The following is an 11,673-nucleotide window of genomic DNA, read 5'->3' on the forward strand; positions in this document are numbered from 1 at the left end:
TGAGACAGGGCCCGTCACCCAGGCCAGGTGATCCCCTGGGACGCCCAGACTGGATGGGCTCCTGGGTGAGGCGCTGTCCCCAGGCCTGCCGTGTACGAGGTGCCCCGTCTTCTGTGGCCATGGAGGGGATGTGCCTGTCACCCCTTGTTTCTCAGGGCACATCCAGGCCAAGCCCCCTGCCCATCCTACCCCAGCTGCCAGTCCCACAGTTGGGAGCTGCTGGCAAGGGGCCCAAACCCTTGAGGCCAGCTGGGAACCACGGCCCCACAGGAGACCAGGCCACATCCACGCGTGGAGGGTGGCAGCCCTAACGTGGCCCTTCCCCCACAGGCACAGGTTCAGCCCCAACATGACGGAGCGAGAGGCGGCGAACTTCATCCTGAAGGTCATTCAGAGCTGCTTCCTTAGCAACAGGCAAGCCCCCAGTCCTGCACTCCCCTCGCGTGTCCCCCCGCTGGTGTTCAGGGGGCCCTGGGTGGGGCCTCGCCTGGGCCAGGTGACCAGATGCACTGCCCTGAGATGCCCGGCCTGGCGGGGTGGGTGAGGGGCTTCAGGTGCTGTGGGGGCTGTGACCGGAGGGGCTTGGCCTCAGTGACATTCTGGGGGACAGATTCCCGGGGCTGTGACAGTCGGAGGTGGCCTGGAGGTTTCCAGGTTGAACAACGGGGTGACCCACGGGAGGCCAGGCTGCAGGAGGTGCAGAGCCCCCAGGCCCACACCCTGGGGACAGAGGACTGGCCCCACTGGGCCCCCCAAGGTCCAGGGGGAGTGCGGCCTGGGGGTGCCACGTGCTTTTGGTGACCAGGGTGCAGAGAGAGGGAGGGGCTCGGCCCGGTGGGAGGGGTCTGGTGGGCAGCATGGGGCTGTGATGGCTCTGCTGTGTGCTAGGCGGACCCCCGGCCTGGACTCAGCTCCTAGGACAGGAGGCAGCCAGCTGAGGAAAGACATCCGCCCGAGCCCTCGTTAGGCGCCCACGAGCGAGGAGACGGGGCAGAACTGGGGGGCTGCCAGGAAGGGAGCACGGGTCCCAGCGGGCAAGGCGCTGGCGGGGCAGAGGTCCGCGGTTGGGCCCTGAGCCTCTGGGGCAGCTCAGAGGGGTCAGCCCCTCACAGCGCCCCTTGCCCTCTGCCTGCAGGAGCCGGACCTATGACATGATCCAGTACTATCAGAACGACATCCCCTACTGAGAGCGGGGCGGCCGCAATCAATCTCCACAGGCGCGCCGGCCGCCGCTTCATCCCGCAGACAAATGGGCCAGAGGTGCCCCTGCCAAGCCGGAGACTCACTGTCCCGGGCGCCGCCTGCATGGCCAGAAGGACAATCAGAGCCGGTCTCTGCACGGGCACGGGCTCTTCTTGCACTGGACGCATTCCCCACCCGTCTTTTCTCAGAGGCACAGGAAGTATGTTCTTAGGCATAAAAATCAGAAAAGCTGTATTTAACCAATGTGAACAAAATAAAAGCACGCTGCTGCGCGGGACCCTGATTCACTCTTGGATCCTAAGTGCACGTTTAGCTGGGGTGGGGGCAGCAGGGGCTCAGGGCCGCCCCGGCACCCCGACTGTGAGCCTCACAGAGACGAGCCAGCACGGCGCCGTGGAGCGACACCACCTGTGTGCTCCCGGCCGGCTCAGGGCCGCCGGACGTCCCTTCCTGGCCTCGCCTCCGCGGGCATCGCTCCGCCTCCTTCCCGTGTCTGTCTCCAGCATCTTCAGGTCGCTCTGCTCCGCGGCCACACCGTCCTCCCGCACTGACCCCCACCCCCACAGCGTCCATCCCACCCAGACGACCCTACTAAAGAAACGACAGAACATCTAGAAATGAGTCACCCGAAAGGTTGGTACACAGTATAAGACAGAGGTGAAGAGAAAACCTGTTGATGAAAGAACAGGCACCGAGAAGGGGCATAAAGAAACGGTAAGTGGGGGTGGGACACTCCAGTCCCCCGCAGGACCCCAGAGCTGGCGCAGGACGCACTCAGCTGCAGGAAGTGCAGCACCAAGACGTGGAGACGCGGCCGCTGGGAAGGTAAGCGCGTCGTCAGACGCGGAGCTCGTCCAGGAAGGGAGGCCGTCACGGGGGAGCAGCCACATGGCTGACAGTTGGTCCCCCCCGTGCCAGTCATTCTGCGCCTCCCACTAGGAGGCAGGAGTTCTAACTGGCGATGAAACGTGAGGCCCGGTTGCTCCTGACAATAAAGACAGTCACAGACCTGATGCGAAAGGAGGGGGCAGAGATTCCCCATCAGCAGGCGCACGTGTGCTTCTGAAGCAAAGCTTGACAGAATTCAGGGGAGAAATAGACTCACACACCTGGAGATTCGCAACACCCTTCTCTGCACAAGTGATGGGGCTGGCAGAAAGCCAGCGGGCGGAGGACCGCGGCCCGCACGCGCCCGGCAGCACGCAGCGCGCTCCATCGACGGCGACGGCGCCCGTCCGCCCCTGCGCAGCACCTCAGGCTGGTTCCGTGCAATTGTGAGGGATCAACGGGGGAGCTGGGAGAGCCCCACGCTGTGTAAGCTGCAGCGGTGGGGCTGGAACACCAGGCCAAACGGTGAAAGCTGAGAGGGTGACCTGAGGGGGAGGCTTTCAGGCCGTGTCTGGGCAGGTGGGTGGAGAGGAGTCCATTCAAATGAGCAAACCAGAATATCGGGTGTAACTTCCAGAAACCAGCAAACAGGAGACTGGGTGCGGTGGGCAGGGGGAGACAGGAAATACAGGATGAATGCTCTCTAAAACAGAAATTCACTCACAGTAGAACTGATGGCCACATCACGTGGAAAGGAAGCCTGTCGCATTGGCTTTAAAATGAAAGTCAACTGAATGCCATGAACAAGATGGTGGCAATATGGCAAACTGTATATTTTAAAAAGTTAGAAATAAACGCTTTTAACAATGCTGGGTAGAAAGTCTAAACCCAGGAGCTGACAAGCAAATAGGTCTCTTTAGAGACTGAAAACGAAATTTAAAGTGTTAAGGGCAATCAAGTTCCTCTTCCAATAACACAGTTAACAAAAGACCAACCCAAGAGCCCGACGCCTCAGGGAACCCAGAGCAGGGCTTGCCTGACGTGAGTGCAAAACAGCCATCGTCTTTAAAGACGCCACACTGACAGCCGCCCTCCCGGACCACACTTGTCACCACCTCTGCTCAGCGCTGGGCCCTGGGGGCCCTCGCCAGTCTAGTCAGAGAAGGAAACAGTGAGAATCGGAAAGGAGAAGCGACTCAGAAGTGGCCTGTGTACACAAAAATCCAAAATAACCTTGGTCTGTTCTACGGTCGAGGTTCAGGATACAGGTTAATATACAAAAGTCAACTGTGTGTGTACTCACAGCAACAAAACAAATGAGGATAGCTCCGTTTATAGTTGCATCCCAGGGTACAGCCGAGAAAAGAAAAAGCAAATGACAGGAATAGTTTGCAGGAAAAAAATGCCCCTGGCCCTTGATTATAAGGTAAATGCAAATTAAAACCACCCTGAAGTGCCCTTGCTCACCCATCAGACACACTGCATGAGGCGGTGAGGGGGGCCTACCCAGAAAGGGGCCGTATCCCGTGCGGGGGGGCCATAACAGCCATCCAGCCCCCAGCCCCCGGTGCTAGTGACCCAGGTATCTCAAAACAGCATGCGTGTGGTCAGCCCTGGCTCACAACCCTGCTCTGAGGAACTGATCTCACAGACTCTCTGGCAAAATACAAAAAGACGTTTGCAGAAGGCTGCCCACCGCGGAGGACACATGGGGACCCACCCCCGTCACCACGGTGACTGCGGCCAAGTGACACGCCCACCTGCGGGGCCTCAAGGCAGCCAGAGAGGTCGTGTGCCCCGCTGTCCTCACCGGGGCGGGGGGATGGCACGCAGTCCACTTACTATGGGGGAAGAGAAGTCCATTTTAAAAATCAAGAGTCTCTTCCAGAGAAGTGGGGGAGACAAGGTGGAGGGCAGGGGGGTAAAAGCTGGAGTTCCCTTGTTTTACAGATGAGATGTCTTGTGTTAAGGGTGTGACTTTGTGATTATAGAAAGTAGAGAATGCAATGCCTGAAAAATGAAAGCAGAAAAATCACCCCCATTAGGATGGCTGTTATTATAAAAGAAGCAAAAACCCCAGCAAACTAAAGTAGAGGACGTGGGGAAGCCGGCCCCCGCATGCACTGCTGACGGGACACTGTCCAGCAGTTCCTCAAACAAACAGAAGCACCCTTTGACCCACAAGTCCACTCCTTGGTAAATACCCAAAAGAAGTGAGGGCGCAGACTGAAGCCGGCCCCAGCAGTGAAATCGCAGAGTCGCAACCACTGGGCACCATTGAGGAAGTCCCTCGTTGCAGAATTACTCACTGTGACCCAAGAGCGGGACGGTCCAGACGGCCATCTGGGGTGACGGGACACGACACAGCCACAGAGGAGCAGAAGTTAAAGTAGAACAGCATGACTTCCAGACGAGGGAGGAATTTTCAGGACACAACGCGCACTTCTTAAATTGCGCACAGAAGTACAAAAATTTAACCCCAAAACGCTAAAGTACATGTGCAATTAGATCAGCAAAAAAGGATTGTTTAAAGGCCAGAGCAAAAACACACGTATGTGTGCACAGGACATACAAAAATGTCACCACCAAAAAAACTGATAAAATAGCGCAACTGTTCGCATCAGACGAAGTGAAACTCGAGTTCCCCCTCCATTAAGCAGGGTATCTCACAGAAATAAAGAGACGACGCTAGCCGATGCTAGCCAAGACCGCAGTGATGAATGCGCATGGCCCCCGCCGCCCGGATGCTGGAGAGGCCGCGGACCAGGGGGAGGACGCCCGCGCCCCCAACAACGGACCCACCGGGGACGAGGGTCGCCGCGGGACTGAGTAACCAGCGCGCGTACGCGGGACACGGAGCTCCACGGGGACCCGCCGGCTAGCGCCGCCGGCTGGCTTTGCCGGCGGCGAGAGCGGATTGAGTCATGAGTCCAATCCCTCCGGAGTGGGCAGACGGGCTGGGGGAACCGAGGGGTCGGATGGAACCGAGGGCCGGGCGGACCGAGAGCCCGCAGCCTCTCGGGACCAAGGTCCACCCGGGGGCGGGGGGTGGGGCGGCGCCTGCTGGGCCGGAGGACACAAGACACCCCTGCCCCGCGTCCCCGGTTTCTCTCCGCCACCCCCAAGCCCCCTCCCCTCCCCTTTCCCTCCTCTATTACCGCCCCCCCGTCTACCCCCGCCCCACACCCCCCCAGTCCGGCGCCCAGAAACCACTCGGGAGACTAGGGTGCGGGCGGCCGCGGCCGGCGTGATGCGCTAGGCGGGCAGCAGTCCGCGCGCGCGCAGCTGCAGCAGTGGGGCCAGCGTGTAGCGCAGGCGGCGCAGGGCGGCGTCCGAGCCCCGGCGCGCGAGGCCGCGGCGCAGGGCCGAGGGGTTCACCAGCGCCAGGTAGAGCAGCGGCAGCGCCACGACGCCCAGCGGCAGCAGCAACAGCGTCTGCAGCGCGCCCAGCGCCCACAGCCTGCGGACCGACCACGCACCGGCAGATGGGCGCTGGCGGCGCGGGGCGCGCCCAGGCCCCAGCCCCGAGTCCGCTCCCGCCGCCCGCTCACCTGAAGCCCGCCGCACCCGCGCCGAACAGCTGCTTCTCCTGCGGAGACAAGAGAACACCTTCCTGCCGGACGCCGCGGACGGGGCGGGACCCTGGGCCGCGAGGCTCGTGGCGGCGCGGCACCACGGGGGGGTGCTCCCAAGCGGGCGCGGTTCTTGAGTGGGCGGCCCCGTGATGCTCGTGGTCCCCAGTGGGGTTGGTATGGTGAGGGGGGTCCCTGATGGGGTGGCCCCCCCGTGTGCGGGAGGCGGCCCCGCGGGGCAGGTCTCGGCTCTAGCCCGCCCCCGCCAGGGCTCACACAGTCCGCCTTGGCCACCTCCTCCATGAGCGAGCCCGCGCAGTCCTGCCCCCGGCGGGGCTGTGAGTCGCACCTGCCGGGAAAGGCACGAGGATGGGCCCTTCGCCTGGCCAGCAGTCGCGCCCCCCTCAACTCCTGACACCCGACAGTCTTGACCCCCTTACGGCTCCGGGCCGCCCCGCGAGCTGTCGAGCGCAGCCGCCGCCTCCATCACCTTCCCCTGCAACTCCTGGAGTGGGTGGTGGGAGTGAGGCCTCACACGCGGGAAGACCTGGGTAGGGCGTGGGCAGGCCGCCGCGGCTCCGGGGAACGGCGGAGCGGAGGCCGCGGCGGGGTCGGAGGCGGAGGGGGAGGGGGGCGGCACCTGCAAGACTCCGCTCTGCTCCTGGAAGCTGGCCCAGGCCTCCTGCATCCGCCGTGCGCTCTGACACGAGGGGAGCCCTGGTTAGACGCGGTAGGGGGGACTCGATCCTCCCCACCGTCCTTCACCTGCCCAGCCTTACGCACACCCCAAGCCTGCCCTCCCGAGACCCCGATTCCGCCGCACCTGCCGCAGGGCCTCCGCCTGCATGGTGTGCTTGGCCTCCACCAGCTCCAGTTGTTTCTTCCGGAGAATCCAGGGAGAGTCAGGCGCCCGGCACTCCGCGAACGCGCCGCGCCTGACCCCGCCCTGCCGCCCCGCCCCCGAGCCCCGCCCGAGCACCTGCAGGGCCGCCAGTTGGGTCCCGAGCTGCTGCTCCGCCCGCTGCTGGCTCAGTTGCTCGCCTCCGTAGTAGAAGAGCTAGGGGTGGGGCTTGTGAGGGCGGGGCGGTCGGGGCTGCTAGGGGCGGGGACTATCCTGGGAGGCGGGGCGCGGGCGGGGACTGGGGCGAGGCAGCCTCGGGGGAAGCGGGAGACAGAGACCGTCTCCGGAAGGTACCTGGCTTGACAGCTCCTCCCACTGCTCCTGCAGCTGTCGGTTCTGCTGCTCCTGGACGGGGTCGAGGGGAAGATCCAGGCCTCTCCGAGGTCCCCCGCTCAGCGCGGGCCCCGCCCCATCTCAGGCCCCTCCTTCTCCACTGCCCCCGCCCACCGAGGTCCCGGGGCAGCCTACCCTCTCGCAGGCCCCGCCCCGCCATAGGCCCCGCCCCACCAGGGCTCCGCCCCATCCTGAGTCCCTCCCCTCCACTGCCCCGCCCATCCAGAGGTCTCGCCTCAGCCTAGGTCCCGCCCTCTCGCGGCCCCGCCCCGCAAAGGCCCCTCCCTCTCCCCTGCCCCGCCCAGAGATCCCGCCTCAGCCTAAGTCCCGCCCTTTCGCAGGCCCCGCCCCGCCATGGGCCCCTCCCTCTCTACTGCCCCGTCCATCTAGAGGTCCCGCCCCTCGTGGCCCCGCCCCGCCAGGGCCCCGCCCCACCAGGTCCCGCTGGCGCTCCTCCGCCGCCTCCAGCAGCCCGCGCGCCCGGTCCGCGCGCTCCCGCGCCGCCTCGCGCGCCTCCCCACGCAGGGCCCGCGCCGCCTGGCTCCGCCGACGCTGCAGGCTGCGGAGGGGAAACTGAGGCTCCGCAGCCAAGGCCGCGTCTGCACACCGCCTACCCCCTCGCGGTGCCCGCACGCCGGGTGGGGGGAGGAGCCGCCCGCACCCGCGCTGGCGCTCGCTCAGGTCCCGCAGGCGCGCGGTGAGGCTCTCGCTCTCGGCCTCCAGCCCGCGCACCAGCTCCTCCAGCTCCTGCTTCCGCAGCCTCCCGTCGCGGTTGTCCTTCTGCAGCTGCAGCAGCAGCTCCTGCGCCTCGGCCATGGTCTGGCTCTGCCCGCGGCCGCCGCCGGGCCCCGCGTCACAATGGGCCGAGCGCGGAGCGCTTTGGAACCGCACGCACCGCCGGGTGCTCGCGCCTGAAGCGGAGGGCGAGGCCGGTTCGTTCCCGCCCGCTGCCGGGGGCACTGCGGCCCGGGCAGCCTCGGGTGGGAAAGATCGGGTTCCGTAAACAAGTTTCCTGTCTCTGGACCCAGTGATCCCCTCCTGGGAAAGCCAGAGAAAGACAAATGCCATATGCTGTCACTTACAGGTGGAATCTAGGAAGTGACAATGAACCTCTCTATGAAACAGATTCACGGAACAGACCTGTAGTTGCCAAGGGGGACGGGTGGGGGAGGGAGGGATTGGGGGTTTGAGGTTAGCAGAGGTAAGCTGTTACAGGATGGATAAACAAGGAGGTCCTACCATATAGCACAGGGACCTATATTCACTATCCTCATAAACCATCATGGAAAAGAATATGAGAAAGATTGTATATACATGTATAACAGAGTCACTTTGCCGAACAGCAGAGATAAACACAACAGGGTATATCAACTATACTTCAGTAACATTTCTCTAAAAAGTTCCTCCTCCTGCTCCTCCTTGCCTGCACAAGCCCATCCGTGGGCTCCTTTCCCAGGGTCTTGTTTTTCAGGGCTCCAGGCTGTCCTTCCCCTGCCCCAGACGGAAAGCGGGACTGGTCTAAACCCACGGTGGCTTTTAGCTTCCTTGTAGGATTCTGCCAGTGAGATTCAGGGGCGGATGTCAGCTGGATGTGGGTTCCTGGTGGGAGGTCTGCCCCACTGTTAAGGCAGAGAGGCCCCGCGGTGGGTGTTGAGATGGGGAGGAACTGGGCACCACTGATGCGCCCCGCCCAAGGTCCTGCCCCCACCGCTCCGCTGGTCCGCTGAGTTGGAGCCCCGTCAGTAAGTGCAGGTGGAGGTGTTGGCGTGAGCGCCCCCCCCCCAACCAGCTCTGCGCCTCAGGTTCTGCACCTGTCAGGTGGGGCTGACTCCCCCCACCCGGCCCCAGTTTGCTTTTCTGCAACTTCTGAGGGTAGCTGAAGGGCACCTTGACCCCTCCCTGCCCCTGGTCTTTAGGAGGAGAGCCTCTGTGGGGAAAGACTGGAGCGGACAAAGCCTCCGGGGAAACGCAAGCCACTGGCTGGGCGGTGGGGCCCGGGGGCTGCAGGAGCCATGGCCACAGACCCCCAGCCAGCGCTCCTGCCCTTTGCTCCCACCAAACCCATGACAGAAGCACCTGCCCGCCTTCCCACCCAGCCCGCTGGCCTGGCTCTGCCCCTCCCCCAAAGACTCAGGTTCAAGGTCCTCCTCTGGGGCCTCCCTGCCCACCCAGGGGCCCCCATGGAGGGGCACAGCCCAGGAAGGGGGCGGTGCCGGGCTCGCCACCCTGTCTTCAGGACTGAACCCAGCAGCTGCACACTCCGCACCGTCAGCTGAGGGCCGTGTGGGATGCCAGGAGCTCAGTGAGTGTCTGATCAGAGAAAGAATTAGTGAACAAGTGTAAAACCCACGCCTGTGGGGTTTTGTTTTTGTTTCCACATGTGAAACAGTTTTTGCCTGATAAGAGAGAAAAGGGGAATTCCCTGTGGTTAGGACTCCACACTATCATTGCCAGGGCCCGGGTTTGACTTCTGGTCGGGAACTAAGATCCTGCAAACCTAAATGAAGTGAAGTGAAAGTCGCTCAGTCGAGTCTGCCTCTGCAACCCCATGGGCTTCTCCAGGCTAGAATACTGGAGTGGTAGCCTTTCCCTTCTTCAGAGGATCTTCCCAACACAGGGATCAAATCCAAGTCTCCCATACTGCAGGCAGATTCTTTACCAGCTGAGCCACAAGGGAAGCCCCTGTGTAAACCTAGCGGCACAGCAAAAAAAAAGAGAGAGAGGATTTATACAAACCCTGATGTATCAAACAATGAATGACAGAGTCCCCCCGATGTGGGCGCACTGGCCAGGACCCGGCGCGTCTCCCACTCCAGCCACGGGGAAGCCACCTCAGTCCCGTAAACAGACCACGTGCTCTGAGGCCTCCGCTCTTGGCACAGGCTGTTCCCCACATGGGGACGGCCCTGCCCGAGCGTGCGGTCTGACCAGCTCCTCACAGCCCTTCACCCACCCGTTTACCGGGGAGTTGTTGACTTACTGTGACTATGATGACGTCTGTGTCCCCATCAGGAAGGAGCCTTCAGAGCACACGCAGACAGACACTGGCCTGATCTCTGCCCAAGTCCTGGGAGTCGCCCCCAGGGCCCGGAGAAGCTGCCTGTAGCATCGCAAAGATGGAAGGTTCTGGGGGCCCCATCACCAAACGAGTCCTGGTGTCTCGGGCTCCCAGTGGCCACAACCCAGCCCGCACCACACGCTTCTGCCAGGGCCTGTGGCCAAGACAGTAGCACAGAGTGGACGGTGGTGAGAGACCTTCTGGAAGGACGGGGGGGACGTGGGAGGAGCCTCGCCAGCCCCTCGGGGGTGGGGAGCACACCGTGGGGGGTGACACGACCCTATCCGTGCATGCTGAGGGCAGCGGGGGCCTGCGCCCTGAGGCAGGAGAGAGGGCCCTGCCCCTGTGGGCCGGCCCGCACTGTGGGTGATGCCAACACAGACCGAGGGCTGCTTGGACCCCTGCAGACTCACGTGGTCTGTGTGCCCTGTGGGGCTGAAGCATGCCCCCCCAGCACCTCAGAATGTGACTGTGTCTAGAGATGGGTCTCTAGGGTGGGCTGTAACCTGGTCTGACCAGGGTCCTCCTTCAAAACTCCCCAGGAAAATGATGTCCAACCGAACGGTAGTCATAAATTCCATGTCATCTAAACATTAACATTTTAAGTCTCAAAACCTACTTCCCACGTGTGGTCAGGAAGGTCCTGGAGGAAATACACGTCACCCAAGGGAAGAACACCCGGGAGCCAGAAGACAGGACCGCGGATGCAGGACAGGAAGGCGGGGCCTCAGACCAACCTGTGCGGAACAGCAGGCTCGGGAATCGTGTCCGATTCTGTGGAAAACTGGCCCGGGAGGCATTTCAGGGCGAAAAGGTGGAGAATTGAAAAATACGATCATTATTAAGCCTCCAGAAAAATAGAAACGGCCGATATACTCGCTGGCCCAGGAATAAACAAATGTGCGCTGTGATGGCCATCACGCACGCGCACTGCGCCGCGGTTGGCAAATGACCGCAAGCACCGCCACGCCCGCTTTGGCTGCCTCCGCTCTGCGACTCAGAGATGAGTCGCCACGGAGACCGCGTGGCCCACCACTTACTATCTGGCGCCTTTCCGGGGAGAGTTTGCCAAGCCCCAGATCACACTGACTGCCTAGTAACTTACTCAGGGCTGTGAGGGGAGAAGAGGGTAGACATGACCCGCAGTGATCACCTACTCTGCGGCCAGCATGTGGCGGTGGGCTTGGAAGGACCAGAAACCATGTTTAGTTTTAAGCCTTTTTAAGAGCCATTTGATTATTCAAACTATCTTTGAGTACCGCTTTTGATAAACCAAAAAAATTAAAACCCTTTTTAAAACAGCTGAACAGAATTTACCAAGGGGCACAGCAGCAATGGCCATGCTGTTCTGGGGACTGGCCCACCGTGGGCCTGTGGCCACCTGCGGTTCCTGAAGCCCGGGGGCCGAGCTGGACGGACATCCTCCCAGCCCCAGGCCGTCCCTCCTCCTGGGTCTGTCTCTGCCTGGGACCCCCACCTGGGTTCAAGAGGGACAGTCCTCCAGGAAATGGGACCTACTGCACCGACCCTGGAGACTAAGCTCACCCCCTCTCCCACTCCCCTACCAAGTGACCAAGGAGGAGTGGCCAGGAAGGAGCAGGCCCCTGCCGCAGCCCAACCCCGCTGCCCCTAAGGTGGTGCTGGGCACCGGCCAGACCTCCTCGCATCCTGGCCACCAGGTCCATGGCCCGTCTACACACCCCCTGCTTCTCAAACTGCCTCAGCCGGCTTCAGCCAACAGTGTGGACCCCACTGCCCAGCTCACCTGCCACCAAATG

The 11,673-nt window shown here is 62.4% G+C and overlaps 2 protein-coding genes across 2 annotated transcripts in view; one reads left to right on the plus strand and one right to left on the minus strand.

Annotated features, from left to right (window-relative positions):
- Window positions 1-1,486, plus strand: part of PI4KA (phosphatidylinositol 4-kinase alpha) — a 61,757-nt gene extending 60,271 nt beyond the window's left edge. Inside the window, exons 54-55 of the mRNA XM_043901104.1 lie at window positions 331-414; window positions 1,136-1,486. Coding sequence (XP_043757039.1) covers window positions 331-414; window positions 1,136-1,187 — 136 coding nt within the window. The 3' untranslated portion in view covers window positions 1,188-1,486. The remainder of the gene's footprint in view (window positions 1-330; window positions 415-1,135) is intronic.
- A 3,715-nt stretch (window positions 1,487-5,201) lies between these two features.
- On the minus strand, window positions 5,202-7,794 carry TMEM191C (transmembrane protein 191C). Its single transcript, XM_043901106.1, has 10 exons — window positions 7,499-7,794; window positions 7,273-7,396; window positions 6,799-6,849; window positions 6,583-6,660; window positions 6,427-6,483; window positions 6,244-6,303; window positions 6,044-6,108; window positions 5,880-5,952; window positions 5,583-5,620; window positions 5,202-5,491 (listed from the first exon to the last, which is right to left on the minus strand). Exons 1-10 carry the CDS (start codon window positions 7,651-7,653, stop codon window positions 5,287-5,289), a joined length of 906 nt encoding a protein of 301 aa, XP_043757041.1. The 5' UTR covers window positions 7,654-7,794; the 3' UTR covers window positions 5,202-5,286.
- Between the last annotated feature and the right edge of the window lie 3,879 nt (window positions 7,795-11,673).

Source organism: Cervus elaphus, chromosome 5 (assembly GCF_910594005.1).
Source record: "Cervus elaphus chromosome 5, mCerEla1.1, whole genome shotgun sequence".
NCBI classification, from domain to species: Eukaryota; Metazoa; Chordata; class Mammalia; order Artiodactyla; family Cervidae; genus Cervus; species Cervus elaphus.